This window comes from Moschus berezovskii, chromosome 21 (genome assembly GCF_049115385.1).
Source record: "Moschus berezovskii isolate FMDL1 chromosome 21, NW_MosBer_1.0, whole genome shotgun sequence".
In the NCBI taxonomy this organism is placed as follows: domain Eukaryota; kingdom Metazoa; phylum Chordata; class Mammalia; order Artiodactyla; family Moschidae; genus Moschus; species Moschus berezovskii.
Genome location: NC_142480.1, coordinates 15,257,022 through 15,283,564, shown reverse-complemented (window position 1 = coordinate 15,283,564; position 26,543 = coordinate 15,257,022). Strand labels below are relative to the sequence as shown.

The 26,543-nt window shown below is 36.2% G+C and overlaps 2 protein-coding genes across 3 annotated transcripts in view; one reads left to right on the top strand and one right to left on the bottom strand.

The window, feature by feature from the left end:
• Nucleotides 1-24,351, top strand: part of TOGARAM1 (TOG array regulator of axonemal microtubules 1) — a 78,137-nt gene extending 53,786 nt beyond the window's left edge. For both annotated transcript variants that reach the window (XM_055418302.2, XM_055418303.2), the window contains exons 12-21: nucleotides 1,600-1,753; nucleotides 8,201-8,306; nucleotides 8,601-8,836; nucleotides 9,243-9,401; nucleotides 12,179-12,305; nucleotides 14,784-14,902; nucleotides 16,713-16,902; nucleotides 19,309-19,528; nucleotides 22,623-22,709; nucleotides 23,333-24,351. In XM_055418302.2, the coding sequence (XP_055274277.2) occupies nucleotides 1,600-1,753; nucleotides 8,201-8,306; nucleotides 8,601-8,836; nucleotides 9,243-9,401; nucleotides 12,179-12,305; nucleotides 14,784-14,902; nucleotides 16,713-16,902; nucleotides 19,309-19,528; nucleotides 22,623-22,709; nucleotides 23,333-23,586 (1,652 nt within the window). In that variant the 3' untranslated portion in view covers nucleotides 23,587-24,351. The remainder of the gene's footprint in view (nucleotides 1-1,599; nucleotides 1,754-8,200; nucleotides 8,307-8,600; nucleotides 8,837-9,242; nucleotides 9,402-12,178; nucleotides 12,306-14,783; nucleotides 14,903-16,712; nucleotides 16,903-19,308; nucleotides 19,529-22,622; nucleotides 22,710-23,332) is intronic.
• TIMM21 (translocase of inner mitochondrial membrane 21) lies at nucleotides 24,340-26,357 on the bottom strand. Its single transcript, XM_055418306.2, is given in 2 exon segments — nucleotides 24,340-25,785; nucleotides 25,788-26,357. Coding segments are annotated over 2 exon segments (978 nt in total). The 5' UTR covers nucleotides 26,278-26,357; the 3' UTR covers nucleotides 24,340-25,297.
• Nucleotides 26,358-26,543: the final 186 nt, after the last annotated feature.

Sequence of the window (26,543 nt, the reverse complement as noted above, 5' to 3'; positions counted from 1 at the left end):
CTGCTGCTGCTGCTGCTGCTGCTAAGTCACTTCAGTTGTGTCCGACTCTGTGTGACCCCATAGATGGAAGCCCACCAGGCTCCCCCGTCCCTGGGATTCTCCAGGCAAGAACACTGGAGTGGGTTGCCATTTCCTTCTCCAATGTGTGAAAGTGAAAAGTGAAAGTGAAGTCGCTCAGTCGTGTCCGACCCTTAGCGACCCCATGGACTGCAGCCCACCAGGTTCCTCCATCCATGGGATTTTCCAAGCAAGAGTACTGGAGTGGCTTGTCATTGCCTACAGTAATCCAAAATAATATATTCATCTTTTTGCATGCATCTTCTTATCTGGTATGTGATAAAGTTTGGAAAGCACAAATTCTTTCTTAGACCTCTTTATATAAAATCAAGAGTGATAGTAGACCTAGATGAAAATCCTGCCTTTGCCACTCATTAGCATTGAGACCTTGCATACATTTCTTAACCTCTGTAAAACTCAGTTATATTTTTGGCTGCCAACTGGAGATAATGAGAATATATACCGCAATGTAAAGTTTGTAAAGCATTTGTCACAACATCTAATATGAAGTATTTAAATATATCTTTAGGGACTTCCCTGGCAGTCCAGTGGTTAAGAATCAGTGCTTCTAATGCTGGGTATTTAGGTTCAATCCCTGATCGGAGAACTAAGATCCCATATGCCATGTAGTGTAGCTAAATGATAGTTAGTGGTGAAAAAACATGAAAAAATAACTAATCTTTACCCATTTACAAAAGCCATTACACATTCTATTTTATGTTTTTGATTTTTTTTTTCTTTCTGACATCTTCATTACCTGTGTCTTACAGTATACAGTGCCTTTGTGGTAGGTATTACCCTGGGCACTTATTTCCCCAATATCTAGCATAATGCCTTATATCTGGAAAATGGATAGTAAATGTTTGATGGTGGAAGAAACATTGATCATGCTACTACATAATGATCTTAGGATTTTTAGTATACCATTAATGCTATACCAGTAGCAAAACTGGTAATTTATACACAGTTGTTATGAAGCTTTATTTCTGTTATCAATTGTATGGTAAATTAGGTATGCATCCACATTTTTTTTTACAAAATGGAATCATATTCTTCTTACCAACTTTTATTGATACTTTTATTGTTGTATGACTCATGACTGCAAAACCACTTAAACATTTATAATAATGTAATTTAATAGTTTTATATATAAAAAATAAGTTTTTAAATAACTTTGATATCAGGTATTACAGCTTTTTTGGAGACTGAACTAATAGTTGGGGCTGCCCCACTGGCTCAGCAGTAAAGAATCCACCTGCAATGCAGGGTTCGATCCCTGGGTCAGGAAGATTCCCTGGAGAAGGAAATGTCAACCCACTCCAGTGTTCTTGCTTGGAAAACCCCATGAAACAGAGGAGCCTGGCGGGTTATAGTCCATGAGATCTCAAGAGTCAGACACAACTTAGCAACTAAATAACAACAGCAACAAATTAACATAAGTTTCTATAAGAAATATTTATAGACTCCATGGTCAGAATATTATTTGTACCCCTTTGTATCAGAGTTAGTTTACACTTTATTTAGTATGTTTCTTTGTTTTAGATGAATCATCTCCTGGAGCCATTCCACAGTATAAAGAAAGGATGCCTTCTGTCACTCACAGTCCAGAAATAATGGATTCATCAGAACTACGGCCATTTTCCAAACCCGAAGTAGCACTGGCAGAAGCTCTGAGGCTTTTAGCTGATGAAGATTGGTGAGTTAACCATCCCTGTTGCAAAAGTTTTCTGAAATTATTTTTTGTAAATGGAGACATTTCCTATTATAATAGTCTTAGAAATGATTATTTAAGTTCTTAGGCAGTCTGGGTTTTTCCCAAATTATAATTAATAGCTGAACTCTGGGCCTCATAGGGTACTATATTAACAGTTATAACATGTATTATAAGGATATCGTTTAGCTTTATTAACTGTTCGGTATTAAGTACACATCTCATCATTTCTCCAAGTGTTTCTCTGTGAAATATATTCTACAAAAGTCTTGAAAAAACTCTGTTTCTACCACAGCTGCATAGCTACCCAGCCAGCCCGGCCAGTAAATGAAGGCAAACAGAAAGACAGCGGCACTGCCCTTGCTTCAGCTGGAGCGTGTGTTGGCTGCTCTGTCCCGTTCCCTGCTCTGTTCCTTCAGTCTGTCTTCATCCTCACTGTGTACCTCATCATCAGTTTTGCTTTTTGTCCTCGCTCATATTCATCAGCATGAAAATGTGCCCTGATATTTCTTCTTTTTAAAACTCCTTCCTAAACTGCACACCTTCTTCACATTTTCACATTTCTTTTCTCCTCACTTGTTAGCAAAAGACCGTAAAAATGACATTTCATTTGTCTGCATTTTCACCTCTGTTCTCTTCTCAGCCTTCTTTAATTGACTTTCAACCCTCTACTCCATGACTGTCACTTTACTTCACTAAAACTGCAAAAGTAACCATCTGCTAAATCTACGCTGGTCAGTTACTGTCATTATACTTAGCCTCTCAGCATCATTTGTAATACAGTTGACACTCCCTTTTTTTTCTTTTTTTTTAATTAATTTTTCTTTTGACTGCATTGGGTCTTTGTTGCTATGTGCAAGCTTTATCCAGTTGCAGCAAGCTGGGGCTACTCTTTGTTGCAGTGCAGAGTTCTCACAGTGGTTGCTTCTCTTGCTGCAGAGCACGAGCACGAGGCCTGTGGGCTTTGTAGCTGCAGCTCTCGGGCTCTAGGGCAGTCTCAGTAGTTGTGATGCACGGGCCTAGTTGCTCTGCAGCCTGTGGGGTCTCCCCAGACCAGAGAGTCAATGTGTCCCCATATTGGTAGACAGTGTCTTAACCACTGGACCCCCCAACACTACCTTCTTGATACACTTCTTTTTCATTTCACCTTGGAAAAATTAGAGACTATCTTGGTTCTTTTCCTGCTTCAGTACTCAGTGCTTATTGGTGTTCTGTTTGATTTCAGTATTGAGTGCTCCAGAATTTAATCCACTGACATTCTCTATTTACATTCATTTCAAGGATCCAGGCTGGCAATCTTTTCCTATGAAGAGCCAGACAGTAAAATATTTTAGACTTTGCAGGCCACGTGTCTCTGTTGCAGCTACTCAGCTTTGCTGTCATGAAAAATCAGCCTTGGACATTATGAAAACAAATGGGGATGGCTGTGCTTAAATGAACTTTGCTTATAAAAATTTGACTTATAGATGAAAACTCTGATGGGGCCAGATTTAATCAGTGTGTCATAGTTTGCCAATCCCTTTCTTAAATGATCTCATTCAGTTTCATAGTTTTAAATTCCGTCCATACTCTGATTTCTTATAAGTCCATATCTGAATTCCTGGTATCTTCTTGAGCTCAAAGCTTATAAGCTCTAAGCTTCTACTTGACACTTCCACTTGGATTACAGTAGACATTTTAAATGTAATATGTCTAAAGTAGATCTATTGAACTTCTTCTTGCCAAGATGGATTAACAGGTATTAGATATATCTTCACATTAGAAAGAACTAAAGAAATCATACAAAATACATGAAGCAGTGGTTTTGAGAATATTGTTTACCAGGCAGTGAAAGACAGTGATCTCTGAGAAACATACAAGGTGAGCCCTACAACTGCCCTTGCTAATTTCCTGCAGCATTTTCAAATCACAGCTTAGGGAGGGGAAAACCATGTACATTTCAGCAGAAATGGAGATGAAACTGGGAATTCGGGGAAGCCAAGATAGCTAGAGCTTGCAGGCAGAATGCCAGAGGAGGATACAGCTTCTTAACTCTAAGATCCTTCAGAGAGTTATTCTCAAATGTTTAGCTGAGTATTGGTCAAGGCATGTGTGTGAAGCCAGAACAAGAAACACTCATAGAAGTTACAAAGCACAATCCCTGGAGCATATACATGGCCAAGAATACTCTTCTCTTCCCACCAGCAGAGTGGAAAACCTTACAAGTCACGTGGCATTGGGTACAATAGTCCAAAGCATTTTGCTTCATCTATGTAATGAATAAATCCTAGGCTAAAGACTGACTTTGTTCCACCAAACGGAACATAAAAGCAAGACCTGAGAGGATCAGACTTTCCAAATAACTATATCTCATAACAAAGCTAAGAATGTTTATAGGAATATAAAAATATCTAAGATAAAAATTCACAGTGCCTGGCATCTGGTAACAAATTACCAGGCATGCAAAGAGGCAGGAAAACACAACCCATAATGAGAGGGGGTACAAAGCAAACAATGGAAACTAATCCAAAAGTGGTGTCAGGTCAGTTCAGTCACTCAGTTATGTCTGACTCTTTGCGACCCCATGGACTGCAGCACACCAGGCTTCCCTGTCCATCACCAACTTGCGGAGCTTACTCAAACTCATGTCCATCACATTCGTAATGACATCCAACCGTCTCATCCTCTGTCGTCCCCTTCTCCTGCCTTCAATCTTTCCCAGCATCAGGATCTTTTCCAATGAGTCGATTCTTTGGTGGCCAGAGTATTGGCGTTTCAGCATCAGTCCTTCCAATGAATATTAGGACTGATTTCCTTTAGGAAGGATTGGTTTGATCTTGCTGTCCAAGGGACTCTCAAGAGTCTTCTCCAACACCACAGTTCAAATGCATCAATTCTTTGGTGCTCAGCCTTCTTTATAGTCCAGCTCTCACATCCATACAAGACTACTAGAAAAACCATAGCTTTGACTAGATGGACCTTTGTTGGTAAAGTAATGTCTCTGCTTTTCAATAAGCTGTCTAGGTTGGTTATAACTTTCCTTCCAAGGAGCAAGTCTTAATTTCATGGCTGCAGTCACCATCTGCAGTGATTTTGGAGCCCCAAAAAATAAAGTCTCTCACTGTTTCCGTTGTTTCCCCATTTATTTGCTATGAAGTGATGGAACTGGATGCCATGATCTTAGTTTCCTGAATGTTGTTTTAAGCCAACTTTTTCACTGTCCTCTCAGTTTCATCAAAAGGCTCTTTAGTTCTTCTTTGCTTTCTGCCATTATAAGTGTGGTGTCATCTGCATATCTGAGGTTGTTGATATTTCTCCTGACAGTCTTGATACCAGCTTGTGCTTCATCCAGCGCAGCATTTCACATGATGGACTCTGCATATAAGTTAAATAAACAGGGTGACAATGAACAACTTTGACGTACTCTTTTCCCGATACAGAACCAGTCTGTTGTTCCATGTCCAGTTCTAACTGTTGCTATAGATTATAGAATTACTAGACAAAGACTTTATTTTAACTATAGTTATAATTCTAATCCATTTGTTAGAGAAGCTAGAGGAAAGACATGAACAGAGGATTGGTGAACTGTAGGGACTCTTGCAAAATCCCTTTTGCCGTATAACGTAACATGATCAAGGGAAGTAATAGCCCATCATATTCACACTTAAGGGGAGGGTATTATTCAGGTCATGTATCCTGGGGGCAGGAATCAAGGTTTAGACTTCTGTCTTATCATTTAGACTGTCATTAGACATTTATCATTAGAATCATTTAGACTTCTGTCTATCACATCATGAATAAAGAGAGCCATTTTATATTGATAAGGGAGATAATTCAGCAGGAAGACATGGCAGTCCTGAACATTTATTTATCGTATACTGGAACTTCAGAATATATTAAGCAACTCCTGGTAGAACTGCAGAGAAATAAACAAATCCACAGTTATAGTTGGAACTCAAACAATCGTCTCTCATTAATTGATAGAACTAGAAGAAAGAAAATCAGTAAGGATATAGAAGACTTTCAACTTGACCTGACTGACATTTATAGAACACTTCAGCTAAAACAACAGAATTCATTCTTTTCAAATCCGGAAAGGTCTTTACTGAGAAAGACTGTGTTCTGAAACATAAAACAAGTAATTTAAAAGGTTTCAGATTATGCAAGGTTTGTTCTCTGACCACAGTGGAATTAAATTAGAAGTTAGAAACACATACCTGGAAAATCTCTAAATATTTGGAATCTGAAACATAAAACAAGTAATTTAAAAGGTTTCAGATTATGCAAGGTTTGTTCTCTGACCACAGTGGAATTAAATTAGAAGTTAGAAACACATACCTGGAAAATCTCTAAATATTTGGAAACTAAGTATCATACTTACAAATCACCCATGGCTCTAAGAATGGAAAATTAGAAACTTTTTTGAATTTAATGAAATTAAAAATTAAGAAAAATTCGTGGGATACAGCTAAATTAGAGGAGAATTTATAGCCCTGTAATACCTATATTATAAAAGATGAAAAGTTTTATAACAGTGACCTCAGGTTTCACCTGAAACTGAAATGCAAATGAAGCCCAAAATAAGCAAAGAAAGAAAATAATAAAGAATGTAATGGAAATCAAGGAAATAGAAAACAAACAATTGGGAATATAAATGAAAATGAAAGCAGTCTCTTGCAGAAGATAAATATAATTGATAAACCTTTAGTCAGACTGATGAAGAAAAAAAGAGAAAAAACAAATTACTACATCAGGAATGAGAGAAGGAATGTCACTACTGATCATACAGCTATTAAATAAATAATGAAGGGAAAAAATAATAAAGGAATATGATAAACAGCTTTAGGCCCATAAATTTGACGGCTTAATTAAATGGACAGATTCTTGGAAAGACATAATCTACCAAAACTCACTGAAAAAGATACAAATAATCTGTATTACCCAATATTTCTTGAGGAAATTGAATTTGAGTTTCTTTCCCATGAAGAAAACTTCATTCTTTGATAGTTTCACTAATGAAGTATATCAAACATTTAAGGAAGAAATCAATTTTACACAAACTTCTAGAACATCGAAGAAGCTGGTGTGCTTCCTGTCTCATTCTTTGCCATCAGCATTACCCTGATACCAGAACTATGCAGATAAATGTTTCACATGAACTTGAAAAAACGGTCTGCATTCTGGTGTTGGTTGTAGTGTTCTATCAATGCTAAAAAGATCAAGTTGGTTGGTAGTGGTTGAAAGTGTTAAATTTTCTGTATCAGTTACTGGGCTTTTAAAATCTCTAAATATAGTTTAAGCTTTGTATATTCCTTCTTAAGCTGATTTTTTTGGTTGTTGTTGGTTTCTCTTTAGCACTTAAATTTTGTTCAGTGTCTTCTGGCTTGTATATTTCTGACCTAAAGTCTTTTATCGTTGTTATCTTTGTTCTGCTGTATGTAATTTGCCCTTTTTTTCTATGGCTGTTTTTAAGAATATTCCCTTTAACAGTCTTTTTAGTAATTTGATAATGATGTTCCATTTTGTGTTTTATTGTGGTTATCCCGTTTAGGATTTGTTCTTGGATCTGAGAATTTAGAGCTTTGATCAAATTTGGAAACATTTCAGCCACTCTTTCTTAATTTTTCTGCCTTCCTCTCTCTTGACTCCACTTTCTATTATTCATGTTTAGAAACTGGTTGTTTATGTATCTGAATGGTAACTGTAACGGCTTTATGTTTATCTAAAAAATGAAAATCTTGAACCAACATCTGCTGAATAGATTTACTCTTGCCACCTTGAAATCTTGGGTCTTTTTTCCCTGTTATCCCATAACTTATTCAGGGGATTTAAATGCTTTAAAAAGTAACCACTATCAATATTACCAACTAAGGAAACTCAGCTTACATTTTTCAAATGATTAAAATGGAAACCGTCAAGTTTGAAATGTAATGTCTCTATCCCACTTAACTCGACTCTCTTGTTACTCTTCACCTACCCTTCATCTGTCTCATTAGGTAAGGTAATGAAAAAGAAATACGAGTTTCATAACCATCTTATCAATGTTTTTCTGCTCTTGGATCACCAACAAAATTATGGCTAGTTATTTAATCTCCTTCCATTTTTGTTTTATTGCTTCCCTCACATTTGCTATTCCTTTCCTTTCTGTTCTCTAAAAATAATATGACATGTTTACTAGTGGAGAAATGTTCCTTTTTACTTACAAAGCATATGCTTAATTTGACTGTCGGTAGTGGTTTTGGCTCATAAATGGTGTTTTGAATTAGGAGTGGAACTATGGGAGTGAATAAAACTTTCCATATCTTTTATTTGAGCTTCCTGCATGATAAGGGAAGATAGACAGGGTCTCCTCATGGGCAGTAATCCACACTCACAAAAGAAGAAGAAATCCGAGATCCTGTTCCAGTGGATCCCCATTTAATACATGATTTTGTTTGTTTCTTTTTCTCGTAGGGAGAAGAAAATTGAGGGACTGAACTTTATTAGATGTTTAGCTGCTTTTCATTCTGAAATACTGAACACAAAGTTGCATGAAACAAATTTTGCCGTAGTTCAAGAGGTAAACTTATTTTTCAGCTGAGTTAAGGACTGTTTGGATAACAAAATATAAACATGCCATATTTACTTGACCTTGAAAAGCTATACTCAATGAAATCAGTAGGCTTGTATGTAAAGAAACTCGTGCCTTCCTTTACAACATTTTAAAAAATTTATAAAATGTTGATTTTTTATAAGACATAATATTATACATATTAAAGCATGTTGCTTTGATAATAAATTTGGCTTTAAGTTCATTATTACTGATTTTCTTTCAGAATTTCAGCAAAATGTACATTTTGGAAATTTTTTTCAGGTAAAAAATTTACGCTCTGGAGTTTCTCGTGCTGCTGTGGTCTGTTTAAGTGATCTTTTCACTCACCTGAAAAAGAGCATGGATCAAGAACTAGATAATACCGTAAAAGTTTTGTTGCAGAAGTCAGGAGAATCAAATACATTTATAAGAGAAGATGTTGACAAGGCATTAAGAGCTATGATCACTAATGTAACTCCTACACGTGCAGTTGTTTCTCTTATCAATGGAGGACAAAGGTAATGTTCAAAATAATCTGGACATGTCCTTAAACTAAAATAAAAATGCAGTTGTTTATAATCTGGGGTATAGGGGGAAAAAGCAAATTTCAATGTTATTTCAGTCAGAAAACATGTGTTAAATAATTCCTTTGTGATAAAAGATTAAGTACTAAGCATACAGAAGACAATAATATTGTTATTTTAATAGTGTTACTAACCTTCATAGATCTGGAGCTAAATGAATGTCAGTGATTATAACTTTTGTTTTTAACTTCTTATAAGGGATAGCTAATGTAAATAATTTGTCATTTTGGCCTACAACGATGATGGCTGAGGCTTAGCAGTAATCATTTAACTTTTAAGGTATATCTTTGGAAAATAGTTTCTATGTCAGCTCTGTTGTAATTGACCATATTTCCTCTAGCCACTTACATATTGCAGTAAGAAGATGTGCAGCCCAGCATTTGTCAGATGTGGTAGAATTTATGGAACCAGAGCGTGTTTTATCTGGAACAAAGGATATGGCTGACCGTATATTACCTGCTGCTGCTAAATTTGCTCAGGACAGCTCACCGGAAACCAGGTGAGTAGCTGCTAATAATATGTGTTGAGTCTCTTATTTACTACAAGGGCTTAAATGCAGAAACAAAGGTTAAAGAAGAATGAACATTTTTCTAGATGGAGAGGTGGGACCCCCACAGATTGGTGCTGGGGGATGATCTTTTTTGACTGATTTGTAAATGATCTTGAGGGAGTGCACAGTGAATTCTCCAAATTTACAGATGACACTACATACTTCTGGGTAGTGAGATGCAATGTCCCAGGGATGATCTGCATGAAAACCGTACAAGACTATATAAGTGGGCAGAAAAGTGGCAGAAGAAATTCATTGTGGGCAAATATAAGGTAAATGCATCTTAGGGGAAAATGATGTATTTCCAAGCAGTCAGGTAAAATCAAGGAAGAATACAGGAAGCAAACCGAATAGCATGAGATATGTGCACTTAGAAAATTCCATGAATTCTTGATTGCTGTCTTGTACTCAAAGAACAATTTTATGAAGGTTAAGAATGGTCAGAGGAGGATAACAGAGTAATTAAGAAATGGATGGTACTATAGCTGTAATGCTGACAGAAGTTTGAATGTAATCAGAAGCTTAGGTTCAGTTCTTAGCTCGAGTCACTGTCAGCCCTTAGCAAGTTACTTAACCTCTGTTAGCCTCTGTTTCATCATCTATAAAATTAGTAAGGCTTAATGTCCCTTGCAGAATCTAAAAATTATGGTAGTTATATGTGAACTCAGATTAAAGGGAGAAGGTAGGACCTTGACTTTGTGGAGACTAAAAAGTAAAGAAAGACATCAAACTTCTAACATTTTAAGACAGAGATGTTCATTACTTTCAGTATCTACAGTTAAGCTTGTGGAAGTCATTATGTCAAAAATATATTATAGAAACTAAATATATTCATTTGTTACTGCATAACAAATAACGACAAACATACTGATATAAGGCAACTCAGGCTCTTTAAGCTTACCATTTTTAGGTTAGAAGTCTGGCATGCTCAATTGGGTTCTCTTTTTAGGGTTTCATAAGGCTGATATCAAGGTGGTAACAGTGCAGGGCTCTTGCACTATAGAAGAATCTGCTTGCAAACTCAGATTGTTGACTGAATTCAGTTTCGTGTGATTATTGGACAGAGGTTACCATTTCCTTGCTGGCTCTCAGCCGGGATCTTTTCTCAGCTCCCTTACGTCCACCTGAATTCCTTCTTATGCAACCCACCTCCATCTTCAAGCCAGCAGCAACAAGTCAAATCCCTCTCATGCTTGGAATTTCTTTGACTTGTTTTTCTTCTACCAGCTACAGAAAGCTCTGTGCCTTTAAGGACTCATGTGTTTCACTTAGGTCCACCCAGATCATCTCCCTATCTTAAAACCAGCTGTACACTACTTATAACATAATCCTGGAAGTTACATCTCGTATATTCACGAATTGTAGGAATTAGAGCAGGATATCTTTGGGGCAACCGTTTTAGAAGTTGTGCATACCATAGTAAAGTTCAAAACAATTTAGGAAGGTTGGATCATAATAGACCAGTTAGAAACAAAATAAAATTTACAATAGTTGTTTTTTCTGTATTTTAACTTTTCCTTAATGACATAGTAATTCTTCTAATTCATTTTGTCATTTCTAAGATTCTTAAAGTTTTAAAATTGCAGAATAATGACAACTTTATAGTAGTGTTTCTTACATTTTTTGTCTTTTGCTTGCTCATTTGTTTGTTTTAGCCATTTGCATATCATTAAGGTCTATGGTAGACCTACAGTCCTTACCATTCTGGGATAAAAGAGTCAGCTTTAAAACTGTAACTAATTAGGAGCTATTTATCTTTGTGTTAACCTTATTCTGGTTGTGGGGCAAGAAAACTAATTTTTATTCTCTGATATTACCTCCCTTTCTATAATTTCATTACATTTGAACAAGTCTAGTTGATATAAATGATTCTGAGATCATCTTATACATCTCCCCCACAAAAGCTTTACCTTCTCTGTTTCTTCTAGTATCATACATTCCAAGTTGTAGGTAAAGGTATAGTTGTAATTATTTTAGAGTCAAGTCTCCAAGAGGAAGAATAATACAGTTTTATGAGGTAATATAAGACCCCCTGTCCAAAAATAATCTCCAGTATGCACTTCCACCACATCATTTACCATTATAATGATATCCTGGCTTAGGGTATTATCCCAAAAGAATTATGTTAAAACTAATGTAGCATTAAAAAAAAAAAAACCTAGTTTTGGAGAACATTAGACATTTCATTAACGTATCAGCCATGATTTACCAGCTAACTTTGGATATATTTTAGATAGCAAAGAATAGGTTTTTGAAGAATTGAAGCCCGGGTAAGTTTTGGCAAGAAGAAAAGAGAGAGTCAGAAATACAGAATCTTGGGTTGAGTTAGGCCAGGACATCTGGCCAGTCTGTGAGCAGCAGAAGGTCACCAGACAAGGGATTCAGAACAAAGACAAACACTTTTTTTAATTCACAGTTCTGCCAAATGCCAGTCTTGATACGAACCCTTGGGTACCTGAAAAATAGTCATAGCTTTTGACTCTCCGTGACATATAGCTAAAAGATTTGAAGCTATGTTTTTTTAAAGGTGGGTGGCAGGAGAATGCTATACTCTCTAATCCAGTTAGTGCAACTATATTTCAGTGGCTTATTTAATATAAGGATGATAATCTTGATGTTGATAGGTTTTATTTTTTTCTACTGGGGGAAAAATTAAATCTAAGGACAGAAACTTAAGTTTGTTAAGATTTATAGAATTATTTCCCATATTTCTTAAATATCCATAGGTATTATGGTCGAAAGATGCTTTTCCTCATGATGTATCATCCTAACTTTGATAAAATGCTTGAAAAGTATGTGCCATCTAAAGATTTGCCATATATTAAGGAATCTGTTAAAAGCTTACGGCAAAAGGTATGTACAAGAAATTTATTTTATAAGGCAACTTTAAAAGCAATGTTCATTTGCTGAGGAAGGTAAAGGATAGAAATAATTACTTCTTTGATTATTTCTGTTAACCATTCAGAATAGATCTACAGTAGCATTTCAACTGGAGAGGGAAATGGCAGCCCATTCCAGTGTTCTTGCCTGGAGAATCCCAGGGACGGGGGAGCCTGGTGGGCTTCCTTCTCTGAGGTCACACAGAGTCGGACACGACTGAAGTGACTTAGCAGCAGCATTTCAACAACTGCAGTACTGAGAAGACATTCATAGTGTCAGTCAATGTTTATTGAATAGAAGGTTGATATTTGGTAGAATGTAGTAGTGTGACTTGTTGGAATTACAAGACTTGTGTTTGACTCACAGCTTGAGAAGTAGCAATTATATAATCTTACACATATCATTTCTTTATTATTTTTTATAAAATGAGGATAATGTTTATTACACTTAGTTCGTACTTTATTTACCTTGTATGTTCCACTGTTAGAGCTTCTACCACATTGTTGATAAAGGAGTTCCTTGAGGGGAAGCCCCATGTCTTATATATCCTTGTAGATAATGAGTATTCAAAAATGTCTGTAAATGAGTGACTGAGGGACGGTCAAGTGAAATGAAATGTGAAAAGTGCCTTATAAAGTGACCCAAGGGTTGGTAATGTTATTTTTATTACCTTTGAGTTTCTTAACTATAAAAGAGTGACCAATTTATAATTATCCACTGTATATAGCTAAAGATTATAAACTTTCTGAATGGGTTGATCGTGTTCCCACCAAAACAAAGGGCTTTTATGTTTTGTTTTTGTTTTTTGTATTTGTTGTTATGTTTTTGTTTTGTTTTTGTTGTATTATTTTTTGTTTTTTGTTTTTTTTAAGGACAAAAGACAGGGGTGAGGGAGTCTATCAATAATAATATTAGAACAGAGCCCTTTTCAAAAGTGTAAAGTCAACCCTTCTAAAAGAAATCGATTCTTGGGCTTCCCTGGTGGCTCCATAGTAAAGAATCCACCTACCAATGTAGGAGACATGGTTCAATCCCTGATCCAATCCGGGACGATCCCACATGCCACGGAGCAACTCAGCCCAGGCTCATAAGCCCAAGCATCACAACCATTGAGCCTGTGCTCTAGAGCCCAGGAGCTGCAAATACTGAACCTACCTGCCGCAACTACTGAAGCCCACTTGCCTAGAGCCTGTGCTCCACAGCAAGAGAATCCATCACAATGAGAATCCTGCACTCTGCAACTAGAGAGTAGCCCCTACTCACCACAACTAGAGAACAGCCCAAGGAGTGTTGATGACCCAGCACAGCCAAAAAATAAATAAATAAATAAAATTATATATGTATAAAGAAAATCGATTCTTTTTAGCATTGGGAACACAACAAGAATAAAATTCCCTGCACATTTTGTTACCTATAAGGTAATGGAAATGAATGCAGTTGACTTCCTTTTAAGATGGGAAAACAAATAGACCTACTTTTCATACAGTTGTTGTTTAGTCACTAAGTCATGTTCAACTCTTTTGTGACCCCATGGACTGTAGTCCACCAAGCTCCTCTGTCCATGGGATTTCCCAGGCAGAAATACTGGAGTGGGTTGCCATTTCCTTCTCCAGAGGACCTTCCCGACAAAGGAGTCAAACTTGCATCTCCTTCATTGGCAGGTGAATTCTTTGCCACTGAGCCACCAGGGAAGCCTCTTTCATATAGTTACCTGCTCAACATACATTTTTGTTTAGCAGAAGAAAAAATGTAGTCTATTTACGTATTAATTTTTGCAAAAATGTGCTTAGTTTAATGATGTGGAATTTTTCTGTGGTAATTTATGTTGTTCCTGTCTGGTCAACTTATGTAAAAGATTCATTTTTGAAGGGATACTACTTCAAATATGTGTGGTGATCAACGTTTTAGAGCATTTTTTCTTCCTATTGGTATGAGATTTCAGCTTAATTCATATAGAATTTATCAAAATAACCATGTAAAAAATTATCTTACTAAAATGAGGCTGATTATATCTGTGAGTTATTTCAAGTATCAGAAAAAAATAAATTTTAAATAGTTCTTATTTAAATGTTTATTCTCATACTGATATTGCATAGGAATTCATTGTTTATGTGATATATGCATATTTTCTGTATAAATTCATGATTTCTATATAGATTTTAAGGTTTAAGACGAGTAGTTATAAAATATAGATAATGAAGTTTTGCATTTTAAACAGTTTTACCAAGTCAGTATCATTTGCTAGTGTTGGGCACATATTTTGTTAATTTACTACTAATTACAAGGTAATTTATATATCTGATACCCTTTAACGCATAAATATAGCAGATTATTAAAATGCATTCGGTCATAAGAGATCAGCAATGACTGCTATGAATATTACATTGTCCAAGTTAATTTCACTTGTACTAGTTTTAACACTTTTATTGCACTGCCTCTCTTTACTTACAGGGTTTGGGAGATATACCACTAGATACTCCTTCAGCAAAAGGAAGACGATCTCATACTGGCAGTGTTGGAAATACAAGGTCATCATCTGTTTCTAGGGATGCTTACAATTCAGCTGAAAGGTAGAATCATTACTCCCTACTGATGATAGTCTCATTTAGTCTCATAGTAGTCTCATTTGAATATTTTCATGAACTATTCCAGGGGTGTTTGTCAAAATTTAATGGAGTTTTGAAAGTTGGTAAGGACTTAGAAAATATGAAATAATTTGATTTAACAAGGCAATTGTTTATTCACAGCACCTTGCTTTTATGTGAACTAACGGGGTCGCAAAGAGTCGGACACGACTGAGCGACTGAACTGAACTGACTGAAACTTTAGTAAAACTTTAGTGTTATTGAACTTGTCAATATTAGGCCTGTCTTGGACAGCTCTTAATTTTTTTCAATTTATAGCCTTTACTTCCTCCCTTGATTATAAAAGTAATACATAGTTATGGTTAAGGGAGAAAAAAACTGTATGAAATACAAGCATTAAAGAGTATAACCAATCACCAGTAATAACCATCAACCAGAAAAAGAAATACTCTTAAAATTTTTTTAAATATAATTGTATATGTAATTGTGTAACCTGTTTAAACTATTAGGCAGTATTTAATAGATTGATTATATAGTTTTTAAAAATCTTTCAGAAGTATTATGATCTCTTTGTTGTATTTTAAAATATGTTTTAAATATTACTTTAAAAATTATATGAGTAGATGCATAGGTATCTTTCATATTTTCTGTGTTTGTATATCTTTGAATAATACATTTTATAAAAAATAAAAATCCATAGAGTTTTGGAGCCTTGCTCTTCAAAGTATAGCTCACAGAGGAGAGTACTATACACCCTGAATGTAATGCTACTGTATGTGATATATGAAAGTTAAGAGAGTACGTCCTGAGTCCTCAAAACAAATAAAAGTTATTTGTTAAAATTTTTTCCTATTTCTTTAATTTTGCACCTATATGAGATAATGGATGTTCACTAAAGTTATTGTGATAATCACTTCATGAAATATGTAAACCTTTGTATGCCTTAGACTTACACAGTGCCGTATTTCAGTTATATCTCAATAAAACTGGAAGGAAAAAAGTGTAGAAGAAACAAAGACTTGCTTAGACAAAATATTAGGGACTTTGTTGCCATTAGATTTTCTTTGCAAGAAATGTTAAAACAGTTCTTTAGAGAAAAATAAAATACTATAGAAACTAGGTTGCTTCCAGAACAGAAATAGAAAGTTCAGCTTGAGAGGTTCGCCTTTAGCTAGCATCGGGTAACTAGGATTTCAGGAGGATTCCCCACCAATCTCTAATTGATAAGAGCAGTTTACTGTGCCTCTGTTATTTGGGCAGACTGTGGTTTTGGGCAAACAGTGTGAAGTATTTGGGCAGACTGTGGTTTTGGGCAAACAGTGTGAAGAACTGCTTTCTTCCTGGAAGTCGGGAATTTTGGTATGTCCCAGGCAGAGGACGAATCATGAACAGTTGCCCATTAAAAATCCTGGGTACCGTGCCTCTAAGCTTCTTTGGTAGACAACATTTGACATGTATTGTCACAGTTTGTTGCTGGAGGAATTAAGTTTATACTCTGTGACTCCACTGGAAAAGGACCCTTGGAGGCTTGCATCTAGTTTCTTCCAGACTTTGACCACATGCACCTTTTCCCTTTGCTGATTTTGCTTTATATCCTTCTACTATAACAAATCTTAACCATGAGTAAAACTACATGCTGAATCTATGAGTCCTCCCAACAAATTACCAAACCCAGCATAGATATTAGGGACCCCCAACACAAGTATTGTGGCTATGGGTTATTTTGTTAATTTTTTAAAAGTGAATACATGATAATTATTTATTATGTTTGTGTTTTACCTTTGTTTCACTTTAGAGAGGTAACTGAAATTCGTGAAATCACCAGAAAATCAGTTCCCCGAAATTCCTTAGAAAGTGCTGAGTACATTAAAGTCATAACAGGTTTATTAAATGCAAAAGATTTTCGTGATCGTATTAATGGGATTAAGCAGCTTTTATCAGATACTGAAAACAATCAAGAGCTTGTTGTTGGAAACATTGTGAAGGTAAGGACCATCAAAATTGTCATGTTCAATCCATAGTTAATGAAGTTCATCAGTATAATAATTGCCTTATTTCTTAATATTACATATATATATTATTTTAAAGTGTTAAAGGGCTTCCCTGGTGGCTCAGAGGTTAAAGCGTCTGCCTCCAATGTGGGAGACCTGGGTTCGATCCCTGGGTCGGGAAGATCCCCTGGAGAAGGAAATGGTAACCCACTCCAGTATTCTTACCTGGAGAACCTCATGGACGGAGAAGCCTGGTAGGCTACAGTCCATGGGGTCGCAAAGAGTCGGACACGACTGAGCGACAGAACAGAACAGAACGGAAAGTGTTAAAACAGTGAAAAGTGTTGACTTCTCCCACTAGATGATGACTCCTTGAAAGCTTTATAATCTCAGAGTTCTCAGAACCTGGCAGTCAGTAAATACGTATGTTGAGTAAGAGAATCCCTTGGTGGCCTAATGGTTAGGATTCTAGACTTTCGCTCATAACCCAGGTTCAGTCCCTGGTTGGGGAACTGAAATCCCCAAAAGCCATGCAGTGGGGGAAAAAAAAAAATTGAGTGAATCAATCAGTATTTTAAAAACCAGGGCATTTAAGATACTTGATATTTAGTTCAGTTCAGTCACTCAGTTCTGACTCTCTGCAACCCCATGGACTGCAGCACTCCAGGCTTCCCTGTCCATCACCAACTCCCAGAGCTTGCTCAAACTCATGTCCATCAAGTCTGTGATGCCATCCAACCATCTCATCCTCTGTCGTCCCCTTCTCCTCCTGCCTTCCATCTTTCCCAGCATCAGGGTCTTTTCCAGTGAGTCAGTTCTCTGCATCAGGTGGCCAAAATATTGGAGTTTCAGCTTCAGCATCAGTCCTTCCAATGAATATTCGGGACTGATTTCCTTTAGATTGACTAGTTGGATCTCAAGAGTCTTCTCCAGCACCACAGTTCAAAAGCATCAATTCTTTGGCGCTCAGCATTCTTTATGGTCCAACTCTCACATCCATTCATGACTACTGGAAAAATCATAGCTTTGACTAGATGGACCTTTGTCGGCAAAGTAAAATCTCTGCTTTTTATTAAACTCTCTAGGTTGGTCATAGCTTTTCTTCCAAGGAACAAGCATCTTTTAATTTCATGGTTGCAGTCACCATCTGCAGTGATTTTGGAACCCCCAGAAATAAAGTCTCTCACTTTATATAAAATAAAGTTTCTGTTGTTTCCTCATCTATATGCCATGAAGTGATAGGACTGAATGCCATGATCTTGTTTTTTGCATGTTGAGTTTTAAGCCAGCTTTTTCATGCTCCTCTTTCACTTTCATCAAGAGTCTCTTTAGTTCCTCTTCACTTTCTGCCATAAGGGTGGTGTCATCTGCATATCTGAGGTTATTGATATTTCTCCCAGCAATCTTGATTCCAACTTGCGCTTCATCCAGCCTGACTTGATATTACTTAGGAATAAATAATGAAATTTTAATATGTAAATTAGAAATCTGCTTGTGCTAATTTTATATATTATGTTAATATATAATTATAAATATGCATTTGTACATTTTATAACTTACATAGGAAGACTAGAAGCAATAGAAAGGGAAACAGTAATAAATGTTAGTGGTACCAGAGCATAGATTACTTATGCTTCCTCAGAATTTGGTTCAGTCAATTCCATTAGTAATTTAGTCATTAAATTCTACTGGTAACCTACTCTATTATTCTTGCCTGAAGAGTTCCATGGACTGAGAAGCCTGGCAGGCTACAGCCCATGGGGTTGCAAAGAGTTGGACACGACTGAGTGACTAACACTAACACTTATATATGATGTATATCACGGATTATTAGTTAATAGTCTCATTATTACAGAATAGCTCTTTCCTCACCTGACATAATTAAATTGTTCAGCATTTACTTCATTATATCTTGAATTTACAAAAGCTAAGGATTAGAAGAGGAAGGCTCTATTGTTTAAGTACTCAAGTTAACAGGTAATAATAAAAACTTAAATCTGAAACAAGGTCAAATCTCTGTAGTAAAACCTACATGTCTACTTCTGTTACAAATAGAGATAAGAATAGAAACCTTTAAATTCTTAAAGTTAGCTAAACTAACCTACACATTTCAGAAAGCAGCATTTTTTATTGAACCAAATTCTTCAACTTTAATTTAGTAGGATTTCTTTTTAGGTGGATTTTGAAGCCTTCTCTTTTTGCTATAAGATTGGACACTAGCATCCAAATTTTTATGAAGTTCCTATTATCTCAGTCCAAGTTAAATAAGATGTGTGTACGTGTGTGTTTTTAAATAGTACATTTATGCTTTAGTAGGATGAATACTATGAAATGCCATTAGGAATTTAAATATAATAGATATCAACATTATTTCACTTTAGTTTACCAATTTGCTTTCAGATCTTTGATGCTTTTAAATCTCGGCTTCATGATTCCAATAGTAAAGTCAACCTGGTGGCTCTGGAAACAATGCACAAAATGATTCCTTTGCTTAGAGACAACTTATCTCCTATAATCAACATGCTAATCCCAGCAATAGTAGATAACAATCTGAATTCCAAGAATCCAGGCATCTATGCTGCTGCCACCAATGTTGTTCAGGCACTGAGTCAGCACGTAGGTAAGAAATCTTACTTTGGCATTCAGATTATTTTGGCTTTACTTTTGTGCTTTCTCATTCTACACATTTTCTAAAATGCCAAAATCCTAGCTATTCAGTTTTTGTCACTTAATCTTGTGATAAAATCTTTAAAATTTTCTCAGTAGCAGTTTTAATTATTTTTAGTGATTAAATACCATTCCATTAAACTGATTTTCTCTACCTTTATTTTTAACTTTTCATTTCTTATTTTTCTACCTCAGCATCACATCTGATACAAAGTTAACTCAAAATGGATCATAGATTTAAATGCAAGATTTAACTGTATAACTTTTAGAATATATGAGAAAATCCTTAGAACTTAGACTTGGTGAAGAGTTGTTGCTGCTGCTGCTGCTGCTGCTGAGTCACTTCAGTCGTGTCCGACTCTGTGTGACCCCATAGACAGAAGCCCACCAGGCTCCCCCGTCCCTGGGATTCTCCAGGCAAGAACACTGGAGTGGGTTGCCATTTCCTTCTCCAATGTGTGAAAGTGAAAAGTGAAAGTGAAGTCGCTCAGTCGTGTCCGACCCTTAGCGACCCCACCGACTGCAGCCTACCAGGCTCCTCCATCCATGGGATTTTCTAGGCAAGAGTACTGGAGTTGTTAGCATGGCATTAAAAGTATGATCTATATAAAGTCCATAAATTGAACTTCATCAAAATTTAAAACATTTCCTTTGCATCCCATTTCTGTAATGTAGTGGTTATCACGTTTACTTCACATTTACTTTGCAAAAGATCAAAATATTTATTTTTGTGTTACAAAAGTAAGTCCAAATAGATAGTGAAATAAATATAGTTTTTAAGTGTCCCATCCTGGACTCTCTTTTCTAGAATTTGGTAAACAGTTCAAGTTTAGGTTCCTTCAGCACCTGTTTAGGATGCTATGAGGTCTCCATCCTAGAACCATATTTCTGTAGTTTAGCTCGTAATTAACTAGACAAGTTGTCCTCTATGATGCCATTATTCCAGCTATCCTTCCAGACAAACTGCAGATTTGCAGAAAATATTTGCAAACCACGTATCTGAAACATATGCTTACCTATAATATATAAGGGGCTTCCCTGGTAGCTCAGCTGATAAAAAAAAATCCGCCTGCAATGCAGGAGACCCCAGCTCAATTCCTGAGTCAGGAAGATCCCTGAAGAAGGAAACGGCTACCCACTCCAGTATTCTTGCCTAGAGAATTCCATGGACAGAGGAGCATGGCGGGCTACAGTCCATGGGGTCACAAAGAGTTGGACACAACTGAGCAACTTTCAGAATATATAAAGAAAATGTGGGAATTCCCTGGTACTTCCACTGCAAGGATTCCAGGTTTGATCCCTGGTCGGGAAACTAAGATCCCACAAGCCACATAGTTCAGCTAAGAGAAAGAAAGAGAAAGAAAGAATTCTTAAAACTCAACATTAAAAAAAAAACAACCCTATTTAGAAAATGGGCAAAAGAAGTGAAGAAAACACTTACATGGATGGAAAATAAACACATGAAAAGATGTTTAACATTACCAGTCACTAAGGAAATATAAATACAAATTAAGACCATGATCATTATGCAAGTGTATTAGTCTTTTTGGGCAGTTATAACAAACTACCATAGCTTGGATGACTTAAAAACAACACATACTTATTTCTCACAGTTCTTGAACCCTGGGAAGTCCATGATCAAAGCATCAACAGATTTGTTGTTGGGTGAGAGCCCTCTTCCTGGTTTGTAAGTGGCCATCTTCTGGCTCACAGAAGAGAACATGGTGTTCTCACATAGTGTAAGGGACAGGAGCTCTTGGAACTTCTTTTATGAAGGCACTAATCTCATTGATGAAGGCTCCACCTTCATGACCTAATTTCCTCCCCCAAAGCCCCACTTTCAAACACCATCACACTGGGGATTGGGTTTCAAGCTATAAATTTGGGTGGGGCATGCAAACATTCAGTTCATAACAAGTATTAGAACAGCTAAAATTAAAAATAGTGACAACACCAAATGCTAACAAGGTTCAGAGAAACTGGATCTGATACATTGGTGGTGAGAATGTAAATAAAATATCATAGCCACTTTAGAAAACTGTTTGGCTGTTTCTTTAAGCATGCGCTTACCTATCAGTTGTTTTCCTGGGCCTTTATTCCAGAGCAGTGAAATCTTATGTTCATGCAAAAACCTGTACATGATTGTTCATAGCAGCTTTGTTTGTAATAGCCGCAGACTGTCAATTGCCTAAGTATAATTCAGTAGGTTAATGATGAAAAAACTTGATATATCCATACCATAAAATACTTGGCAGTAGAAAGGAATGGGTTATAGACACATGCAACGGTTTGGATGGATTTCAAGGTCATTATGCTAAGAGAAAAAAGCCAGCCCCAAAAGGTCACCTGCTGTAGGAGTCCATGTGTATAACTTTTTCAAAATGACAAATTTGCACAGATGGAAAACAAATTAATGTCTATCAGGGTTTAACAGCAGTTTAGGAGGAGTCAGTATATGTATAGCTATAGATCTTTGTAGTGATACAATAGTTCTGTAGCTTAACTGTAGTGATAGTTTCACAGATCTGCGCATGTGATAAAAATGGCATAGAACTATATACACATACTGTACTAATGCCAGATTCCTTGTTTCGATGTATACTAAAATTATGAAAGATGTAATCTGAGAGAAAGTACACAAGGCCTCTCTGTACTATCTTTGATATTTCCTGTGAAACTATAAAATTAAAAATTTGAAAAAAATCAATGAAGGTAAAAACTATCGCAAAATTTCAATTCTTTGTTTCTTTTTCTTTTTTTTGATAAACCTATATACTATCATTTGGAATAAGATGCCTAGGATATAGGTAGTGCTTTTTTATACCATATGATAGCTCCTTTAATATTCTGTAAGGTATTTTTACTTTTTATTTGCTTTAAGAATATTACTGTATTAAGGTTTTATAGAGAATTTTTAAAAGTTGTTAACTATGTAGATTCAGTCTAACACATTTTCATTCATTTACATGATTTTTTTCCTTTCAATGCTATGTAATGGAAAATAAATAACTTTAAAAATGTATCTCTGTGTTATTCTCTTTGTTTAGATAATTACTTACTTCTACAGCCATTTTGCACAAAAGCCCAGTTTTTAAATGGAAAGGCAAAACAGGATATGACTGAAAAGCTTGCTGGTAAAAATTTTTAAATTGTTATTTCTTAAGAAATAGTTGATTAACTAAGGATAAACTGATGGGCATTTCAACTCAATTTTAGGATAGCTACCAAACTCAATATCATTATCTGTGAAGTAGAAATGAATTATATAATGACCTGTAAAAAGACTTTTTAAGACTTTTACCCAAAAAATTTTCTTCAAAAGAATTGTATTCCTTTTTTCCCCCAGTAAAAAAGTCTTGTTAGGAGAAATAAACAGGATCAATAAAAGATATTAAAATCAAATATTGGTACACATAGAAAACTGCTGTTTCAAATTGTGTTTAATGAAAGGTCCAGGAGTTTAAAATGTGTGTGTCTTGATTAAACTACATTTGGAAAACATTGAGATGAATTTTTGGTTTTATTTCTGTTTTTACTGCTTTTGCCTGTCATATAGATTTCTTATACTTGAAGATCCCAATCTTTGGGAGCAAAGTTTCTGGCCTCATTTTTTTTAAGATGCTGAACATTTTGGTGCAAATGTCAGGGAAAAAGCCAAGTTTATTTTATATGCTTTTTAATTGTCAGAACTTGAATTTGTTTGTTTGTTTGTTTGTTTTTAAAAAAAACCTCACTGTTTACTATTTTTGTGTTTCAGATATTGTTATGGAACTTTATCAAAGGAAGCCCCATGCAACAGAACAGAAAGTGTTGGTTGTTTTATGGCATCTCTTAGGGAACATGACAAATAGTGGCTCTTTGCCTGGAGCTGGAGGAAATATACGAACAGCCACAGCTAAATTATCAAAAGCACTTTTTACACAGATGGGTCAGAATCTGTTAAATCAGGCTGCATCTCAACCATCACATATAAAAAAGAGTTTAGAAGAATTGCTTGATATGACTATTTAAAATGAATTATGAGTCTTTGATGAAATATGATGAACAAAACTGTTTACATGATGACAAATGGAAGTTTGTTAAAGTTAGGTTTTCAGTGCCTGCGTTTCTCATCCAATAATTAAGTCAATAACTATTTTTATTTGCAGCCTATGAGTACACATCTGTCCTACATCAACCTTATCACTTGCACCCATCACACAAAAATCTAAAATAATATAATCTAATGCTCATGAAATCAGAGGCATGTGGAGTGAATCCAATTTTAACATTTTTGAGAAAAGTCCCGCTTATTTGCACTATTCTGTAGAAACTGCAATTTGTTGCCCTATATGTACAATTAGACTTTTAATTAAAAATATACTTTTTGTTATGTAATCATGTTTTGCTATGTCTCATTACTCAGCCTTGTTTTATGAAGTGGAAGAAAAGTCATTGAACTATGTTTTATGTGCTATTTGTGAAAAAACATGTATTTCTGAAATCAGTCTGCTAATATGATTGTGCAGTATTAGCTTGCTTTTGCTGCTGTGTTAAGTGAAATATTTGCTTACCAGTTGGGTTTAATCATCTACATAATTGTGAAATTTTACAAGTTATAATAAAGCATGATGACCAAAGTTTTAGAAAACATTTAAACATTAAATGCACGTTTAAGAAAACGTGTTGAATGTAACTTCCCTATTTTTGTGTGCAAACACTAAATTTTATTTCTATATGTCCTGACATTTATAAAGGTGTTATTTTGCTGCCCAGTTGTATAATTCTCAAGTATAGTGCCAGGTCTTCTCTAGCTTTTCTCAGAATTCTTGGGCTACAAGTACTGTATGCATCTTAAAAAAGAAAAGGAATGTTATATAATAAAAGGATTTATTTCTGTAGATGTGTGAGAGGTGTCCTATTTTTCCAACTTCAATGTATATTAAAATGGGAAATATATATATTAGGTATTGACCTATCACTTTCACCTGTTATACTTAATGCAATTTTGACCTATCTCTATTGACCTAACAGTAGACCTGGGTTATAATTATAGTTTTACAGAAAATTCTCTCTATGAACTTGCACAAGCCACTTGCCAGATACAGGCAAGTTCTTCAGGTTTTTTGGTTTTCTCATCTCTGACCTGTGAAGACTAGACTAGATGATTTTTAAGGTTCCATTTTGCTCTAAAATTAAGTGATTATATGTTGTAGTTTAAGATCACTTCAGTACAATTGTAGACTAGCCATTCTTTTTCACTTCTTGTGCCATTAACAAATGTATACATTTCTAATTATTTGGCTACTTTTAAAATTGTGGTTCTTTGTATTAATCTGTAGTTTCTGAGCACAACAGTAAAAAAAATAGTTTGAAGCTAATCTGAAAGAATAGTAAAGATGTGGCTACTTTTCCTGTATTTATATACACTTTTTTTTTTTACATGGTGTAAAACTTTTAATAACAAAAATTTATCATAAAAGATGTTAAGTAGAGCAGAAACTCTGCCTGTGACCATTAATACAAAGATTTAACATAAAGGATGCTCTATTTCATGATTTTTCACTCTAGGAGAAAATCTCTAATTCAGTTTGTCTAAATGTAACAACTACCCGGTAGCCTTCACTTTTATAAACTTCCCTCCCTCCTGTTTTATTCAAAACAGAGGCTGACCAAGGGCTGTGATGATCAGAGCCTGCCACACTCATCAGGAAACACAAGTTTGCTTGTTCTTCTGATTGTCTCAGGATCGATTATCTTCAACGACAATAGTTCTAGAATAGGGTTCAAGTTCTACAAATATATATCGAAATTCATATTCACCGGTTTCTGGGTTCTCCTTCACTTCAAGATGCATGGTTCCCTGCTTCCCAGGCTCCGAGCCCTGGATGTAGAACTTCACTCGCATGTGTTTCAGCCCATCTTTTACGTATTCAATAAAGCTAACGTGCTGCCTTCGGCCTCGCCGCGTTACCTCCCCGTAGCCTTTGACGGGCTCGCCGAAGACACTGATGACCTCGGGATGGGATCTGCACTTTTCTAGGGCTTTCCCATATATCTTATTCGGACTAGATGAAGAAAAAAGTTCTCTGAAGATCGTGTAAAACAAGCCACCTGTAATGGTGATTCCAATAAGCACCACTATTAAGTAGGTAAAATCTCTTCCGGCTTCTTTCACTTTCTGTGACGTTGAGAGGACGGTTTCCGCGCCCTGACTCCTGTGCACAGACGCTTGCTGCCGTCCTCCTTCGCGCTTTGGGGGCTCTGTCCTTGCGTCCAGATGGATCTCTGGGTGACTCCCCAAATACACCTAGGTCGCGCCGTTGTCTTCTGCTCTTGCGGCCCCCATCTCCACCTGGGCTCAGTCTGATAGCAAGCTCTGTGTGGCAGAAACCATGGCTTCCCGGGGCACCCGTGCAGCCTCTCCGTGCACCGCACAGCTCGCAGGAGAGTGCAGATCATGCTCCCGGAAGGCCGCCCCGCTCGGGGAAGACGCCAGCTGTGAAGAGCAGACCTTCGCGACCTGCCACACACCCGGCCGGACGCGGGCCCGAGCGCTCTCGTCCACACCGGTGACGCTACACGGCCGTGTTCGGCAAAAACGTTAGCTCCAATTGCGTCAATCAAGACAGAAAGTCTCCCGAAAGGAGCTGACGCCCACTTTCCCTTCCCTTCGGCTCTCCTTTCACTGGACTCTATATACACTTTTATAATTACATACATCTAAAATTCATTTTCTTCTAAATGTATTTTATTATATGCCTATTATTTAGGTCGAAAGTTAGCAAACATTTTCTGTAAAGCACTGGAAAATAAATATTTTTGGCTTCGTAAGCCACAGATTGTGGCATATTCTTTGTTTTGCTCTTTTTTTAAAAACAATCCTTTAGAAATATAAAAAAGTTCTTAGCTTGGGCCTCTGATGTAGTTTGCCAGAGCACCTGGCCTAGACTTTTGACTTCACTTCTAACTCTGAAATCATCATTAAA